Source organism: Schistocerca gregaria, chromosome 1, assembly GCF_023897955.1.
Source record: "Schistocerca gregaria isolate iqSchGreg1 chromosome 1, iqSchGreg1.2, whole genome shotgun sequence".
Lineage (NCBI taxonomy): Eukaryota > Metazoa > Arthropoda > Insecta > Orthoptera > Acrididae > Schistocerca > Schistocerca gregaria.
This window is the reverse complement of record NC_064920.1, coordinates 363,238,822-363,258,393: the sequence shown is the minus strand read 5'-3', so window position 1 is coordinate 363,258,393 and position 19,572 is coordinate 363,238,822. Positions and strand designations below refer to the sequence as shown.

At 39.0% G+C, this 19,572-nt stretch overlaps 1 protein-coding gene across 1 annotated transcript in view; it reads right to left on the bottom strand.

Moving 5' to 3' along the window:
• Positions 1 to 7,423: 7,423 nt before the first annotated feature.
• Positions 7,424 to 19,572, bottom strand: part of LOC126346564 (transient receptor potential cation channel protein painless-like) — a 132,754-nt gene continuing 120,605 nt past the window's right edge. Inside the window, exon 4 of the mRNA XM_050002198.1 lies at positions 7,424 to 10,221. Coding sequence (XP_049858155.1) covers positions 7,765 to 10,221 — 2,457 coding nt within the window. The 3' untranslated portion in view covers positions 7,424 to 7,764. The remainder of the gene's footprint in view (positions 10,222 to 19,572) is intronic.

Here is a 19,572-nt window from a genome sequence, read left to right as displayed (position 1 = left end):
GATGTAAATTCCAAAATTTCAGGATTTTTTGTACTATATATCCAAATTATCCAGACATGTATGCTCTTTTCCTCCGTTTACATACATAGTATAATCAAAAGACTTGTAATGGCCATTGCTGTTTGTCTCCAAGATGTCAGCTATGTAATTAATAGGGTGTAGAATCTCCATTTGGTACTGTTAAGTAATAGTACACCTTGGGAATTGTTACCACTAATATCTAACAAAGTGAAAATTTTCCACTCTTGTTGAAACAACTTATGGGATAAATGGGAAAACTGATCTGTTCACAACTGATGTTTTAATTCATCCTAAAGGTGTTCTACGGTGTTGAGGTTTGGGCTCTGAGCATACCAATATTCATATCTACTTGATTTTGTTTGAGCCAAATGCAATGCCCTTATTTAACTTGCATTATCAGAGTGATAGAGAAATGCCACATCCCAGACTCGTTTTACAATTTAGATTAGGTAGCTCATTATTTACTTATTCCATGGACCATAATGATAATTTCATGCTATGTTTTGTAGCACTTCATGTTTGAAACTTAATCAGAGTAAAACAGTGCTAAAGCATTACATGAAATCTCTCACTACTGCCATAATACATTAAGGTAATTACCATTTGCTAGGTATATAATGACATTATGGTCTAGGGACGGACTGGTAATCAAAATGTCTTGGTTCACAGGTTTGATGCTAACCTCTGCTTGCATTTAGAATAAAAATCATCACCAATGGCGGCCAAAGTCTTTCATCTTCTTGTTTAAGAAGTCACCCTCATTCTGCCAACAGCCTTGTGAAAGAGGACTGAGGGGTAGACAGATGTTCAGAGCACTCTCTTTCCCTTGAAATGGAAATTTTCCACTAAAAGGCAAAAGAATTAGCAATGATCACTGGCATGAGAAAGCAGAAAAAAGTTAAAAGACACAAAATCTATATCTACAGGATATATTGCCTCTAACTGAAAAAGTGTCATCATGATCTCTCCACTGACCAAAGATTCCCAATTGGTACCCTGTTTTGATATGTGCAAGGATACTGCCGAGGGAGAGGTGACCACGAGAAAAAGGTTGAATAATAAGTGAAAGTCTAATATTCTACAAGTCAGAGCATGAAATATCAGAAGCTTGAATGTGGTAGGGAAGCTAGAAAATCTGAAAAGTGAAAAGCCTCAGTCTAGGTATAGTGGTGTCAATGAAGTGAAATGAAAAGGAGAAAAGGATTTCTGGTCAGCTGAATACAGTGTATTATAAATAGCAGCAAATAATTGAATTACAGGTTTAGCATTCATCATGAACAGGAAGGTAGGACAGAGAATGAGTTAGTGTGAACAGTTTGGTGATAGGACTGTTCTCATCAGACAACAGCAAACAAGTGCCAACACAATAGTTCAGGTATACTTGCTGATGTCATGAGGAGAATGTGAAGATGTAGAGAAAGTGTATGAGGATAGTGAACATGTAATCCAGTGTGTAAAGGAAGATGAAAATCTAATATTTGGGAGGACTGGAATGCTGTAGTAGGGGAAGGGGTATAAGACAAAAATGAGAGAATGTGGGCTTGGTAGTAGGAATGAGAGAGAAGAAAGATTGATGGAGTTTTCCAATAAATTTCAGCTAGTAATAAAAGATACACTATTCAAAAATCACAAGGGAAGGAGGTGTACTTGGAAAAGGCCTGGAGACATGGGAAGATGCAGCCTGTTTACATCATGGTTAGAGAGAGATTCTGAAATCAGGTACTGGATTGTAGTGTGCCCAAACACAGATACAGACTGAGATCACAATTTAGTATTGATTATGAGCAGACTGAAGCTTACAGAGAATCATTGAAAATAGTCCATGTGAAAAGAAGTGAGTTACTAAAGTACTGAGGAATGATGAGTTGCATTTGAAGTTAGCTAATACTTCAATAAGGAATACCATGATAGCTATGTGGAGAATGAATGGATATATTTGAAAAGGGTAATCACAGAAATTGTACAGACAAATATAGCTTAGATTAGATTAGGAAGGCAATTTTGAAGAAACTTTGGGCAGCAGAAGAAATACCTCAGTTAATTGATGAAAAAAGGAAGTACAAAAAAAGTCCAGGAAAAGGCAGGAATACAGCAATACAAGTCAATTACAAACAAAATAAATGAAAAGTACAATGAAGCCAAGGCAAAATAGCTGCAGGAAAAATGCAAAGAAATCAAAAAAGAAATGTTTGTCAAAAGGATTGATTCAGCAAACATGAAAGAATTGTTGGCGAATTTGAAAGTAAAGGCATCAACATTAAGAGTGCAACAGGAATTTCACAATTAAATGCAAAGGAGAGAGCAGAAATATGGAAAGAGTAACTTAAAGGTCTCCACAAGGAGTAGGAACTGTTTGATAAGATGATAGAAGAAGAAATCAGAGTTAATGTGGAAGAGTAGGTGAACCAGTATTAGGCAGATTTTAATAGAGCTTTGAAAGAGTGATCAAATAAAGCTGAAAGCACAGATAACATTCCTTTGGAATTTCTCAGATCATTGCAGAAGTGGTAACCAAACAACTATTCAGGTTGACTTGTAGGGTCTGAATCTCAAGCCATACCATCATACTTTTGGAAAAATATAATCCACACAATCAAGAAGACAGCAAGGGCAGATAAGTGCAAGAACTATCGCACAGTCAGTATAATGGCTCATGTTTTCAAGTTGTTGACAAGAATAGTCTACAAAAGAATGGAAATGAAAATGGAGGCTCCATTAAATGATGCTCAGTTTGGATTTAGAGAAGGTAAAGGTACAAGAGAGGCAATTCTCACATTGCACTTGATAATGGAAGAAAGACTTCAGAACAATCAAGACATCTTCATATGAGTCACTGACTTAGAAAAAAAAGGCGTTTAACAATGACAAATGGTGCAAGATGCTCAAAATTATCAGGAAAACAGGTGGGGAAAGGTGGGTAATACACAATATGTATACGGGCTAGGAAGGAATAATAAGAATGGAAGCTCAAGACTTAAGTATTCAGATGTGGAAGGGTATAAAACAGAGATGTGGTCTTTTGTCCCTTACTGTTCAATCCATACCTTAAAAAACCACTGTTAGAAATCAAAGAAAATTTCAGGAATGGGATTAAAATTCAGGGTGAAATGACATCAGTGCTAAGATTTGCTGATGACACTGCTATCCTCAGTGAAAGTGAAGAAGACCTACAGGACATGTTGAATGGAATGAATAGCCTAATAACCACAGAATATAGATTGAGGGTAAATCAAAGAAAGACAATAATAGTGACAAATAGCAAAAATGAGATTAGCAGTAAACTTAACAACAAATTGGGCACTGTCAAGTAGGTGAACTGAAGGAATTCTGCTATCTTGGAAGCAAAATTATGCATGACAGAGAAGGCAAGGAAGTCTTAAGATGCAGACTGGCACAGGCAAAATGAGAATTCCTGGCTAAGAATTGCAGAGAGTGAAAACTGTAGGTGAAGACAGATATTGAAATATAACTAACAAATAGTTGTGTGTGCAAGTGTTGTTCTTAAATGAAGAAGATGTCACAGGAGAGAGATTCATGTCAGGCTATATCAAGCCAGAGTATCTTCCAGGTTGGCATAACAAACGCTTCTGAATTCATTGATTTCTAGACAGTAGCATGATTCTTGCTTGTCGTCTGTATTTGAGCTGAAATAACATTTCTTATCTACAGTGGTTTTCAAGGATGTGTAGTGAATATTTCATACACTATGATTTCAGGTTTGTTGAGTACCCTGTGAGTTTGGCTCTTAACAGTAACAGCTGTCATTTGCAATATCATTAGTTTCAGAAATAGAAATCAGTATCTTAAAATATTCAGTAAATATCCACTAATTGATGTCATATAGCAATATTTTTTAGATAATTTCTCACTTAAAAAGGAGGTATTAATTGCATGAAAGCAATCAGTGAGAATAGCACATGGTGTAAAACCATGGTCATCTTGGTAGGTGCCTCTCCAAGCATTTACACATTCTAACTAACTTCACCTTTATACATATTCACCAATGAAATTTGTTATGAATAATTCATCATTAAAAAAAATAATAATTTTACAGTCAAAACCCTAGAAGAAAAGATGGCCTTCATTTCTCATTACTGAAGCTGTCAGTGGCACAATAATGTGTTAAAGTAAAACCACAAAAGTATTTCACAACTTGCCCAAAAATACATTACATGAAAGTCTGAGAGGTAGCGTCATGGGTTTTACATCTAATTTTAAACCATTTTTTCCTCCTCCTGTTCTGTACACAGACTTTCAGTTAAAAGCTAGTAGCATGTATAACACCTGAAACAAAAATGTTTACAATTGTTGTTAAATTTAAGTATTATCTATTAGTAACTTGAGGAGTATCAAAGACTATCAAGTAATGGCCAAGATGTAGTCATACACAGAAATAAATCATATATACATAGACTGTAAACTGACTCACTCTAATAAACTATTACGCTTACAACTCTGCTTCCATCATTTTGCAATAAATGGCAGTAGCAGGTGGCACACTGCAAGGATTATACATTAGGCTTAGGGAGATGTAAACATAATGCCATTAAAATATGAGGCAGTTTGCAATTGCATCAAACTTATTCTTGATTGAGTATGCCCACTTATAAACCCAATTCTCTTCATTTGTGGGAAGTTTTAATTTTCTGTTTTAACATGGAGAAATCTGCAGCTGAGGCTCTTAACCATTGAGCAGGCATGCCGTTTCTCAAAACATGAGTGGGTGCATGACATACTTTGTTCTCATGTAAAGAATAGTGGTCTTTATGTTACCAAGGTAAATATATATGAGCAAAATCGCAGCTTAATTAAACAACTGTAAAATAAACTTACACAATATGAGCTCAAGCCTGTTTAATTAAATAATATGAAATAAACTCTCACTCTGTTGCCACAGACAGGTGTAATGGCCCACTTGAAGAATTAAGCAGTGCAGTTTCATCAGGTCCCAGCCAACAGCTTATCTGATTACTAATTATCTTGTACACATTTGCCTTATTGTCAAATTGTGCGCTAGTTCCTAATCTGGGTCATTTTCTTGCATGGAACACACATTTTTTCTCACCTTCACTGTTTATTTTATATTACTGTTTGACAACACAGCTAATGCCTTTGTTAGTAACAATTAAGAATAGGCATTCTCATAATTATGAAACAACAATGGAATGGTGCAGAAAAATATCATTTCCAATTGGCGCACTTCATACATGGGATTAAAATTCTGGGTAAGACCTATGATGAGGAGGTGAGTCACATATTGGTGAAAGCACACACAGAGAATAGTTTCAGTGCTTCAAGAATGGTGATTCTGATGTCAAAGACTAGCATGGCGGTGGAAGAGACGAGGTTTTCAAAGCTACTGAAACTAATGGAAACAATAACAGTAACTCATTATCAAAAGCAGTCGAGCTGAACACTAAAAGACAAATGGCCACAATGCAATAATAGACATGAAAGGTGATTTTGCAGCATGGCAACACTCAACCTCATGTCACACTACTCATCAAAACATACTTGGAAATGTTGGAATGGGAAATTTTACCTCACCCACCATATTCTCCAAACATTGCTCCCTTTATCTACCACCTTTTTTGATCAACTGCATGTAGCCTAGCTGACCAGCACTTTCAGTCATATGAACAAGGGCAAAATGGATCAATTCATGGATCTCCTCAGAAGATACCCAGTTCTTCCACCATGGGAAGAAAGGTGGGAGAAAGTAGTGGCCAATGATGATCAGTACTTTGAATCATAAATCTTCTATAAATTTTCACAATAAAGCTTCAAACCTTGAGAAAAACAGCTGAAGCAAATTTGTAGACCTAATAAAGTTGTATGACATGACTGGCTGGGAGACCCCAAAGGCCATGTTCAGCTGCTTAATTGGAAAAGTTGTTACTATCCTACATGACCCCAGGCACCTTTACTTCATGAGGCATGAGAGCTGTGTGTGTATCTGTTAAGTGTAGGTCACTGTAGTGGGTGTGTGTAGTGTAAGTGTATCTGTATCTGTTAAGTGCAGGTCGCTGTAATGGGTGTGTATAGTGTAAGTGTATCTGTTAAGTGTAGGTCACTGTAATGGGTGTGTGTAGTGTAGTGTCACATTCATGTTGGAGGTGATGAGAGTAGGGAGAGGGTGAAAACCAGCACCAGCATGTGGGCTACTCCTGTTAAAAAGCACTAAGATGGGTGTTGAACTTAATGTCCCCATCCAACTCATTCTACTTATTTAAATAGAAATTGTGCTTATGCTCTATGGAATGTGGAATTAGCTTACATGTTGAAGCATGCATCATTCAGTGAGGTATGTGGAGACTTTAAGTGATGTAATTTATTTCTAACAATATTTCTGGTAATACTGACAATACTGACAAATAAAGTAAATTTAAAATATACTCCATAATATGTGTTCCTTACCACAAGTAAATAAATAAATAAACCATACTATACTGGAGTGCAGCTGATATTTTTTGTTGAAACACAATGACAGACATTATAAATTTTGAATACAGTATGTTTCATTCATGTTAGGTAACTACAGTGAGTCTAGTTTTCACTGTCTCAGCTATGCATGTTGGCATAACAGGAACGTACAATTAATACTTGTACTAACAAAGAGATAGAGAGTCTGGCCAGTACTTACCTCAGCTCAGTACAGCTGATAGATACACAGAAAACAGAAAACTGTCCGCCTGGAGATGTCCAATACCCAGTAGCGGAGCATGCCCTCCAGCATAATTCTAGGGACCTATGGACGTGCTACATCATATGTGCCATTTGGCTTCTCCCACCCAACACCAATCCCTCTGAACTGCGGAGATGGGAACTTGCACTCCAACACATCCTTTCATCCCGCCATCCCCCTGGACTGAACCTACGTTAAACAACCTCACTACCATTTACTCTTCAGTCTTCTCCTCTTTCCCTTTCTTCTTTAGCCATTCACACATCTTTTCATCCTACATAGCTGTGTTTATCTTTATACTATATACCTCTTTACTTCTGTATGCATCCTCTTTGGTTTGAATCTGGCACAGTACTTACAGTAGAATATCTTTAGCTTCCCTCTGACAACCATGCCTCCATCCTTGCTACCCTCCCTGTTTTCCTGTCCCTGTTGCTTCATAACCTGGGTTGTGAGTAACTGAATCCACCTTCCCTTTCTCCCTTTCTTTACCCTCTCTCCTCCCTGATGAAGGAACATTTGTTCTGAAAGCTAGGAACGTAAATTTTTGGTTCTTTTTTTTGTGCATCTATTGGCTGTACTGAGCTGAGGTAAGTACTGGCCAGCCCCTCTATCTCTTTGTTAGTATTTGTTTCACATCTTTACATGAGATTTTCCATTAATCAATTAATACTTGTATTTGTCAGTTGTAAATCATCAGCATAGAATTACAAAATGTAAGAATGTAAAATAAAATTTTAATTGTCGTAATAAGTTACACGTTTACAAACTTTTATCCAATAGATTATGTGTACATACAATCTTATTACAAACAGTCTTTTTTCCTATTACAAACAGTCTTTTTTCCATTTGCTGTTGAAGAAGTTCAACCACTTGCATAAATGCATTCCAGCATACAAAATTTTAAATGATTAACAATAAATGGAATATATTTCCAATTAATTGCAGTAGATAACATATTGTTCATGATGATTATATAATTATTGTTTTGAATGAAAACATGATACAGATCAGACGAGTAAATACTGAGCTAAATTTTTTCAAGCTGGTCTGATGGTTTATTTGCTGTTCATCTTGTTAAGTACTTCTAATATTTTACCTGTATTTCTCTCAGCTCTGAGAGCAGCATTTTCTACATTCCTGAGCTTAAATTCAAGTTCCTCAACTTTTATACGATATTCTTCCATTTGCTCACAATACAACATTATGTTTTGACACTTCCTAAGCATTTCATTAAATATTTCCCTCTCTGACTGTTGGCCCTTCTGCAGTAAGAGGTTCTTTGCAGACTTAATTATTTCTTCCTCTAACTTATATGCAGCACAGTTCCCAAAACAGTTTGTAGTGCTCTCATTAATTTTGGTCTGGTCATGCTGCTGCAATAAAATTCTGCATTCTTGATTTGGGAGTACTCGTATCTTCTTTTCAGGCAACACACCGGAGAACAGCCTTACCATCTGCATCAACCATGGTATCTGGGTAAACCTGAAGGGTCTAGTGCAGAAAGCTGGTAAGCAACAACAGTTGCAGCAGCAGCAACACTTTCTTGGTGTCTGGCACCAAAGTGGGTGGCCCAAGAGCATGCTCTCTGTGTAGGATATAAGCTTCACGCGTGAGACATAACCTACAAGTTCAGCATTGTCTTTTATAGATTGTGTGTCACTGACTGCAAGACCATTGAGCAAATTAAACAATACAATTGCTACCAAAAACACAAACAACATGAATACAAGATGACTGGTTCCGGGGAAGAGAACAAAAGGAATATCAGAAGCATCAAACTCCCCTGTTACCATAACAACAGTTTTGAAAAATGATGAACCAGGATTGAGAAAAAAGTTGTCATCTTCTTGGCTGCTCTTAAACAAAGTGTAGAAACTTAGAGCAAAAGCCAAGATCAAAAATGAATACCATGCTAAAAACTGTAGAAAGTTCCATGACACTGTCTTTAGCATTTCAATGTTTGTAGATAAGCTAGGGTGCCGTCCTATCAGGAGAACTAATTCTGCCCAGGAAAGTAAAATGGTCAAGGCTGATAAATGGGGCCTCAGATTCATGTCTTGTACATTACCAAACAAAACCATACTACTGAAGATTATGAGCAGTATTTCTAAATAATTTTCCCAGTTGCATATGTATCTTTTGGGCCACATAACAAATTGAAAGAGTTCCCTGACTATCAGCACAATGAGAAGTACCGATAGTATAATGGATATAATTACAGGTGATTGTGATTCATCTATGTTACTGTCTTGTGCTTCAGCCTTCTGAACTTTATTACTGCTATTTACAATAACATTAGAGGTAGTGGGTGCAGGAATTGGACCATCAGATGTATTTTCTGATGCTTCATCGGAATAATCATAGAATACCAAAATGTAAACTGTCATTAGCATAACAAAAAGAAAATAGAAGAAAAGATTTACATAAAACATGGGGCGAATTGAATACCATTTTAATGTTAGGAAACTAGTGAAGATTGGGTGCTTCAGCAAATGCCTCAGATCCTTTGATCTGCTGATGTACAACAATGGATTTGATTCAGGAACAGGAGAAATGTGGCCAGAAGTGTTGGCACTATGCATTGGTCGCTCACAGTCTGAATATGTTGAATCCTGATCTACATCGACATCCACCTGGTCAGCAGGTGGTACAAGAAACTGATAATCAAACTGTATCTCATACTTATCAACTCGCGGAAACTCTCCATTGCTTGTAACACATTCATCCAAGTAATTTTTAAGAATAGCAGCTGAGATATTGGCAATAGGTGGTTCACCAAACTTATTCTCTGTGCCTATGTAAGCACCTGCTCTTAGTAGTGAGAGGATGTAGTGTTCATCACCAGAATAGGCAGCAAGATGCAATGGTGTATCACCATTGTTATCAGGGGCATTAATGTCAATGATTCCATAGTTTTTCTCTATGTATTGCATAAGCAGATCAAAGCAACCATGACGATCTGAATTCTCTGGGTTCCAATGCAAATCTTTTAGTACAGCATGCAGAGCATTGTCACCACCATTCCGTGGTGCTAAGAGAGTTCCCTTACGCTTCAGTAGTAAATGCAAGATGTCAATATAGCCACTTGCAGCAGCTGCAATAGATGGAAGTTGAGCTCTGCGTGACCTGGAAGTGGCATTAGGATCAGCACCTTCCAGCAGGAGCTTCTGCACTACCTCAGTCATGCCAAAGTTGCATGCATATTGTAGAAGTGTCCACATGCCATCATCTGAATTTAGGAACTTTTCTTTTTCTTCTGTTGAAAGAACAGGGTCTTTCTCAAGAGCTGCATCCAGCTTCTGTATGAAACCATCAACTTCACGATTGTAGAGAAGGCGAAACAATGAAATTGTGGTATCCTCAGTCTTCTGGACACTTCCAGCAGCTGGCAGCACTAAATCTGGAAAGCATCGTTTGATGAGATCACGAGCTGTCTCCTTGTCTCTTAGTGCTGGTACATCCACATCAAATCTTCCAGTGTCCAACATTGTTGCCAAAACTGTCAAATTTTTCTGTAAGAGCCAGAAAGAAAAGAGACAATTAGTGTTATATAGACATGCTGCTATGAAAGTATGAATAAATAACAGAGCACTGAGTTTTCACTGTGCGGTTGGAGGCACCATGCCATAGACTGCACGGCCCCTCCCGGCCGGAGGTTTGAGTCCTCCTTCATGGGTGTGTGTGTTGTTCTTAGCATGGATAAGTTAGTGTAAGTAGTGTGTGAATCTAGGAACTGATGACCTCAGCAGTTAGATCCACATACACACACACACACACACACACACACACACACACACACACACACACACACACACACACACACACACACACTATTTGTACAAAACTACAGATATATTTATGTGAGGAATATTAATGTTCATAAATGTAATCTTTAGTTTTATATGCAATAAACCCTATCTGCGGCTACAATAGAGATCACTGGAAAGTATCATGGTGTTGAATGATTAGCTTTATATGTGAAAATTTAAAATAACAACAATAATATTGAAATCCAGAATGGAATACAAATGTCTGCTGGATGATAAAATCTGTTAATTGTATAGAAGCAGCATTGAGCATTTGGTGAAGAGAAGGTGCCAATGGACAAGGGCTGTGGTATGAGAAGGGTGAGGGAAGACACAAGAGTGCACTGAAGATGAATGGATACATGCAGCAGTCACTAAAATTTACCCAACAGGATTTCACAAGAACTATGTCTACACTCTTTTAAAGATAAAATCAAATGGTCACAATTGGGCATGGGTACCCAGAGGCATAAACGGCTTGTTTGAATGTGTGTATATATTGTTGTTTCCATATGATGAAGGACTTAGTCTAATAGCAGCCTTTTGCACTGTGCCTCCCTGCCACTCAATGCCACTTCTGTGGTGAGTAGCAGCCTATCCTTTTCATACTGCTGCTCTTTGAAAGATTCCCATTTATTTTTCCTGTGCATCTGTATTAAATTTTTGCATGATCTTACTAATCTCTAAAAATACATGCCAGCATCTGAATTAATTTAATGTCTGCTGCCATTCCTATTCAATGAAGGGCTTTGAATGCTGGGGAAATACTCTTGAATTTGCCACTCTGGCCGTCTTCTATATAATTTCCTTTACTTATGCTCTGTACGCCTCTGAATACTACCAACAAATGTAAGTTTTTCATTTACCTTGTCTACTTATGGTTTTACATATTTGCCCCATTTTTTATCCATTTTTAGTAGAAAAGTATACCATTTATTTTCTAAGTAGATGCTACCAGATTATTTCTCATGTTGTTGTTGTTGTGGTCTTCAGTCCTGAGACTGGTTTGATGCAGCTCTCCATGCTACTCTATCCTGTGCAAGCTTCTTCATCTCCCAGTACCTACTGCAACCTACATCCTTCTGAATCTGCTTAGTGTACTCATCTCTCGGTCTCCCTCTACGTTTTTACCCTCCACGCTGCCCTCCAATGCTAAATTTGTGATCCCTTGATGCCTCAAAACATGTCCTACCAACCGATCCCTTCTTCTAGTCAAGTTGTGCCACAAACTTCTCTTCTCCCCAATCCTATTCAATACCTCCTCATTAGTTACGTGATCTATCCACCTTATCTTCAGTATTCTTCTGTAGCACCACATTTTGAAAGCTTCTATTCTCTTCTTGTCCAAACTATTTATCGTCCATGTTTCACTTCCATACATGGCTACACTCCAAACAAATACTTTCAGAAACGACTTCCTGATACATAAATCTATGTTCGATGTTAACAAATTTCTCTTCTTCAGAAACGCTTTCCTTGCCATTGCCAGTCTACATTTTATATCCTCTCTACTTCGACCATCATCAGTTATTTTACTTCCTAAATAGCAAAACTCCTTTACTACTTTAAGTGTCTCATTTCCTAATCTAATTCCCTCAGCATCACCTGATTTAATTTGACTACATTCCATTATCCTCGTTTTGCTTTTGTTAATGTTCATCTTATATCCTTCTTTCAAGACACTGTCCATTCCGTTCAACTGCTCTTCCAAGTCCTTTGCCGTCTCTGACAGAATTACAATGTCATCGGCGAACCTCAAAGTTTTTACTTCGTCTCCATGAATTTTAATACCTACTCCAAATTTTTCTTTTGTTTCCTTTACTGCTTGCTCAATATACAGATTGAATAACATCGGGGAGAGGCTACAACCCTGTCTCACTCCTTTCCCAACCACTGCTTCCCTTTCATGCCCCTCGACTCTTATGACTGCCATCTGGTTTCTGTACAAATTATAAATAGCCTTTCGCTCCCTGTATTTTACCCCTGCCACCTTTAGAATTTGAAAAAGAGTATTCCAGTCAACATTGTCAAAAGCTTTCTCTAAGTCTACAAATGCTAGAAACGTAGGTTTGCCTTTTCTTAATCTTTCTTCTAAGATAAGTCGTAAGGTCAGTATTGCCTCACGTGTTCCAACATTTCGACGGAATCCAAACTGATCCTCCCCGAGGTCTGCATCTACCAGTTTTTCCATTCGTCTGTAAAGAATTCGCGTTAGTATTTTGCAGCCGTGGCTTATTAAACTGATAGTTCGGTAATTTTCACATCTGTCAGCACCTGTTTTCTTTGGGATTGGAATTATTATATTCTTCTTGAAGTCTGAGGGTATTTCGCCTGTCTCATACATCTTGCTCACCAGCTGGTAGAGTTTTGTCAGGACTGGTTCTCCCAAGGCCGTCAGTAGTTCTAATGGAATGTTGTCTACTCCGGGGGCCTTGTTTCGACTCAGGTCTTTCAGTGCTCTGTCAAACTCTTCACGCAGTATCGTATCTCCCACTTCGTCTTCATCTACATCCTCTTCCATTTCCATAATATTGTCCTCAAGTACATCGCCCTTGTATAAACCTTCTATATACTCCTTCCACCTTCCTGCCTTCCCTTCTTTGCTTAGAACTGGGCTGCCATCTGAGCTCTTGATATTCATACACATGGTTCTCTTCTCTCCAAAGGTCTCTTTAATTTTCCTGTAGGCAGTATCTATCTTACCCCTAGTGAGATAAGCTTCTACATCCTTACATTTGTCCTCTAGCCATCCCTGTTTAGCCATTTTGCACTTCCTGTCGGTCTCATTTTTGAGACGTTTGTATTCCTTTTTGCCTGCTTCATTTGCTGCATTTTTATATTTTCTCCTTTCATCAATTAAATTCAATATTTCTTCTGTTACCCAAGGATTTCTAGCAGCCCTCGTCTTTGTACCTACTTTATCCTCTGCTGCCTTCACTACTTCATCCCTCAGAGCTACCCATTCTTCTTCTACTGTATTTCTTTCCCCTATTCCTGTCAATTGTCCCCTTATGCTCTCCCTGAAACTCTGTACAACCTCTGGTTCTTTCAGTTTATCCAGGTCCCATCTCCTTAATTTCCCACATTTTTGCAGTTTCTTCAGTTTTAATCTACAGGTCATAACCAATAGATTGTGGTCAGAGTCCACATCTGCCCCTGGAAATGTCTTACAACTTAAAACCTGGTTCCTAAATCTTTGTCTTACCATTATATAATCTATCTGATACCTTTTAGTATCTCCAGGGTTCTTCCACGTATACAACCTTCTTTCATGATTCTTAAACCAAGTGTTGGCTATGATTAAGTTGTGCTCTGTGCAAAATTCTACTCGGCGGCTTCCTCTTTCATTTCTTAGCCCCAATCCATATTCACCTACTATGTTTCCTTCTCTCCCTTTTCCTACACTCGAATTCCAGTCACCCATGACTATTAAATTTTCGTCTCCCTTCACTATCTGAATAATTTCTTTTATTTCATCGTAAATTTCTTCAATTTCTTCATCATCTGCAGAGCTAGTTGGCATATAAACTTGTACTACTGTAGTAGGTGTGGGCTTCGTATCTATCTTGGCTACAATAATGCGTTCACTATGCTGTTTGTAGTAGCTTACCCGCATTCCTGTTTTCCTATTCATTATTAAACCTACTCCTGCATTACCCCTATTTGATTTTGTGTTTATAGCCCTGTAGTCACCTGACCAGAAGTCTTGTTCCTCCTGCCACCGAACTTCACTAATTCCCACTATATCTAACTTTAACCTATCCATTTCCCTTTTTAAATTTTCTAACCTACCTGCCCGATTAAGGTATCTGACATTCCACGCTCCGATCCGTAGAACGCCAGTTTTCTTTCTCCTGATAACAACATCCTCCTGAGTAGTCCCCGCCCGGAGATGGACAGTATTTTTATCCACATTTTAAGAGAAATGCTGTACATTAAAACAATTGGAGGAAACTAAGATGGTGCATAAAGTGGTGATATTTTCCTGTAGATTACAGCATTATCAGTGCTGTGGAGATTATTTGACACACCATTTATGTAAACTGAATGCATTTACTGTTGTATTACACTTCTTTGAAGCACAATAAATGTTACTTTTGTTTCTATTGAAGATTCACTGTCAAATTATGCCCTGCGTTCTATTAGAAAAAATAAAATTAAAGCTAATCAGATATTTGTGAAGACATTGCATCTTTCCCTCTTCATCTTTTGTGATAAAGGAAGAATTCATTCATTTGCTCTACACCATGTCCTGTAAATCTCACCATGAACAATAGCATACATGAAGGAATGTGGAGTAGGTCAACTTATACATTAACAGGCAACATCTGTCACTGCAGGGTGCTTCTGTAAAGTAAACTAACAACAAATTGTGATTAGTGCTGTCTATTCATAATGATAATGACAGGAATTATTTTCCACATATTTGTGTATTAGGAGAAAAAAAGTGTTACTGCTCTTCCTCTTCTACAGATCACCTGCTGTTCTTATCTCAAACTTCAAATAACTCATTTATATTTCTTGACACATATAACTATCAGTTGTCTATACTCCAAATATTGTGATAAATAGTTAAGGAGTGGCTAACGAGGTTGGAGATAAAGAAAATTCAACAGTAGTTTAGGGAGCAGATTTGTATTCAGTAGGTTACGAACAGTGGGTATGGGGAGGATGGTAGGTTACTGTGGAGACAGGGAACTGGTGAATTGTTTATTGACAATGAGGCAGGGAGGGGAGGCAATTTCAGGCTGTGGAGGCCTCAGTAAGATGTGAGTTCCAACATTTTTGTGCAGAACATAGTGAGTGCAATATCATGTTAAACAATGAACTAGTGTTCCAAACTTAATGCTGTGAATTTTGGTGTCCCTCATAACCCACAATCTGATTTTACACCATCTGCACCTACTGCATCATGTATACAGACTTTTGGTACAACTACTCCATACTCACATTTACTGTCCAACACCAACACAGTATACAGTGAAACTACAAATTTACTGTTTGTGATGACAAATAATATTTTGACTGTGCATCCTGTACCTGCTGCAACATATGAGCCTACCACAACACTGATGCCATGTGCAGCAAAACAACAAATTTAGTCTTTGCGAGGACACTCAACATTTTGACTGTGCATGCTGTACCTACTGCAACATGCATGCCTACCATGTCTGCCATACTATGATAACAAACTTTCAATAAGACCACTATGGTCACCAAGGAACAATAGTACCACAACGATTGATCTGACAACTATGCCATGTCTACCAGCAGATGTCACAGTAGTGCCTTACTATCTGGCCCTCACAAGGCTGCAACTGGTGGACTATATCACACAATGATGAGTAGAAAAGCAACCTCAAATCCCTCTGTTAAGAACTGATTGGTTGACTTTGTGTTTCACATTGATGGAGTGTGTGTTACAAAGTTACAAACTGTGGACAGTAACTCGAAATTTGCTTGCTAATATGCCATCTCGCTGAGCACACAGTGTTATTGAGTGATTTTATATCTGTCCTGCCTGCCAGCAACAAATACAACATAGTGAAGGCAGCACTCTTGCAAGAATTTCTTGCGGAGAAATAAGTGCAGCAAGTGATGTACAAAGAAACAGATGGCACAACCTCTCAGATGTGGCACCACCTACAGTCATTAGTGGACCACATCCTGATGACAGACCAGACCATCCTGATACTATGAATCGTGAAACTGCATCTGACAATGATTCCCCACAAAAACCTGCTCACACCCAAAACTTCAAGCACAAGCCACTGTAGGCACTCCAGCCCATCCAGCATTGACAAATCACCTCTCCCCCTCAATGAAAACCACATCCTGGAAGCCACATATACATCTGGGATGCATCCACCAATACAGCCTTTCCGATTGGCGCAGGATCAGAAGTATGTACAGTACCACAAGACATACTCAAACATTGCTACAAGGCTCTCAGTGTGCAACTCCATGTGGCAAATAATGCCAAGATCCATGTGCATGCAAAGTAAAACATACTGCACAACTCAAGGACGAGTTATATCGTTACTGGATGTTCTATGTTGCTGTCATACAGAACTAATCCTGGGCTTCCATTTCGTCAGAATCTTCTGTCTCTCCATTGACCTTGACCAGGCCACTCTATTTCATCATGCAATGCAACATTTCATGCCCAGGCTCTTCATCTTGAATCTGAGGTAAGCTCTGAGACAACATCCAGGTCTGTTCACAAGTGACAACACAAAAGCCAACAGCTCAACTCCAGTACTACTCGAATGAGTCAAGGCAACATATGCTTTCTCTGCTTTCCAGGCACATCTCGTCATGACCTGGGATGACTCACATTACCTATATTATGACAATGACAGATTACACCAGAAAATACAGTAGGTGTTGCTCACCCTCTCACACACATGTGAGTAGCTAAGGCACCTAACATATGTCATGGTGGCTGCAAATGACACAGCCAAGGATGCCGTGCAGCCACAGTGCCTGCGAAAGACGCAGCCTCACCTCCAGCAGCCAACAACACCCCTCTGTAACATGCTGAGAAGGCCACGCAGCCCGAACTGCTACAACTACAACAAACACAAGCCACAGCAACTGTGAACGACGTGGCCACATCTCTGTCAGATGTCCACACCCTTTTGCCACATCTGGAGATACTGCACCACCTCAATACTACACAGACAGTTCTCTCATATCAGTAAAGCGCATATCACAGCATCTCTCGCATCTTCCCAAAAACACTCTGTACCCATCAGTGTGCATTTAAAAATGCTATGATACACCACACAAATACAACAACAGGCTCGCCTTTCAGCACAAAGCATGCTGCCTCACCCTGGCCTTCCTGCAGGAAGATAAGGTGACAGTAAATGATATGTTGCACGTGGGCATTGTACAACAATCAGACATCATGTGGGCATCTCCCATTAAATTAGTAGCAAAGACAGATGTTTCTATTTCACTATGCCCAGATTACGGAACACTTAACTCATACATGATTTATGACAGTTACCCTCTACCAAACATATGGGACTTTACCCATACACTGATGGGGCAACTGTTCTTTCATGATTGATGCAGCAAGATCTTGTATCTAAAATGGCTATTATTATGCCATTTGGCTTATTTGAGTTTCTGGTGATGCCATATGGCCTCAAAAATGTAGTGGGGTATTGTTTAAACTGGCCTGCTGTTTTGCATGTTTAGATGACGTTCTAATTTTTTTCCCATGGTCATCAGAACCACAAAGTTCACCTTCTTCCTCACTGACCTCTATGATACAGGCATGGCCATAAACAAAGATAAATCACAATTACATAAAAATGAGTCATGTTTCTTGGATATATACTCAATGTGGAAGTGTGAAGCTCACAACAGACTGCACTCAACTAGTTCAACAGTTACCACCTCATCCCACATACCCCACCCTTCGGTAATTCTTGGGAATCCTTAACTTTATAGATGACATTTCCCACATGCTACACAGGTTCAAGCACCACTGATGAATACCATTATATGCATGGCAATACTAAACCACACTGAAGCACCAAAGAAATTGGTACAGGCATATGTATTCAAATACAGAGATATGTAAACAGGCAGAATACAGCACTGCAGTCAGCAATGTGTAGTTAAGACAAGTGTCTGGCACTGTTGTTAGACTGATTACTGCTGCTGCAATGGCAGGTTACCAAGATTTAAGTGAGTTTGAAGATGGTGTTACAGTTGGCACACAAGTGATGAGACACAGCGTCTCTGAGGTAGCAATGAAGTGGGGCTTTTTCTGTGTGACCATTTCATGAGTGTACTGTGAATATCAGCAATCCGGTAAAACATCAAATCTCAGACATTGTTGCAGCCAGAAAAAGATCCTGCAAAAATGGGACCAACGACGGCCCAAGAGAATCATTCAACATGACAGAAGTGCAACCCTTCCACAACAAATTTCTGCAGATTTTAATGTTGTGCCACCGAAAAGTGTCAACGTGTGAACCATTCAATGAAACATTGTCGATATGGGCTTTCTGACCTGAAGGCCCATTCGTGTACCCTTGATGACTGCACGACACAAAGCTTTACATATTGCCTGGGCCTGCCACACTGACAATGGACTGTTGATGACTGGAAACATGTTGTCTGGTCTCATTTGAAATTGTATCGAGCAGATGGAAGTGTATGGGTATGGAGACAACCTCATGAATCCATGAACCCTGCATGTCAACAGGGGATGTCCAAGCTAATGGAGACTCTGTAATGGTGTGGGGCATGTGCAGTTGGAATGATATGGGACCCCTGATATGTCTAGATATGACTCTGGCATGTGACACATCCATAAGCATGCTGGCTGTTCACCTGCATCCATTCATGTCCACTGTGCATTCCTACGGACTTGGGCAGTTCCAACAGGACAATGCGACACCCAGTACGTCCAGAATTGCTACAGAGTGGCTCCAGGAACACACTTCTGAGTTCAGACATTTCCACTGGACACCAAAGTCCCCAGACATGAACATTATTGAGCATATCTGGGAAAGGTTGCAACATGCTGATCAGAAGAGATCTCCATCACCTTGTACTCTTACGGATTTATGGACTGCCTTGCAGGATTGATGGTATCAATTCCCTCCAGCAGGAAGTAGCAGATGACATACAAACTCTGCAATTTTTCTCCAGAAAGCTTAAAGCCTTAAAGACAAAATAGTTGGCTTTGACTATGAACTACTTGTGGTTTATGAGGTCTTATGCTATTGTCATGAGAATACTGAGACTCTTCATGTTATTACCTATACATATTACAAACCTCTGGTGGGTGCCATTCAACACTCATCTTTATGGTCAACCCAAAAGAATTTCCTCACATTGATCTGATCGCACAGTATGCTACGGATGTTCACCACCTTCGTGAGGCAGACAGCATCATTATACATACACACGTTCATGGATTTCCTGTTGAGAGTCAGCACCATCTCCCTCATTCGTGACTTCAACAAAGTTGTGGGAGAACAAGAATGCAATTAGACAATTGTTACATTGCTTGAGGATACGTTAACTAAC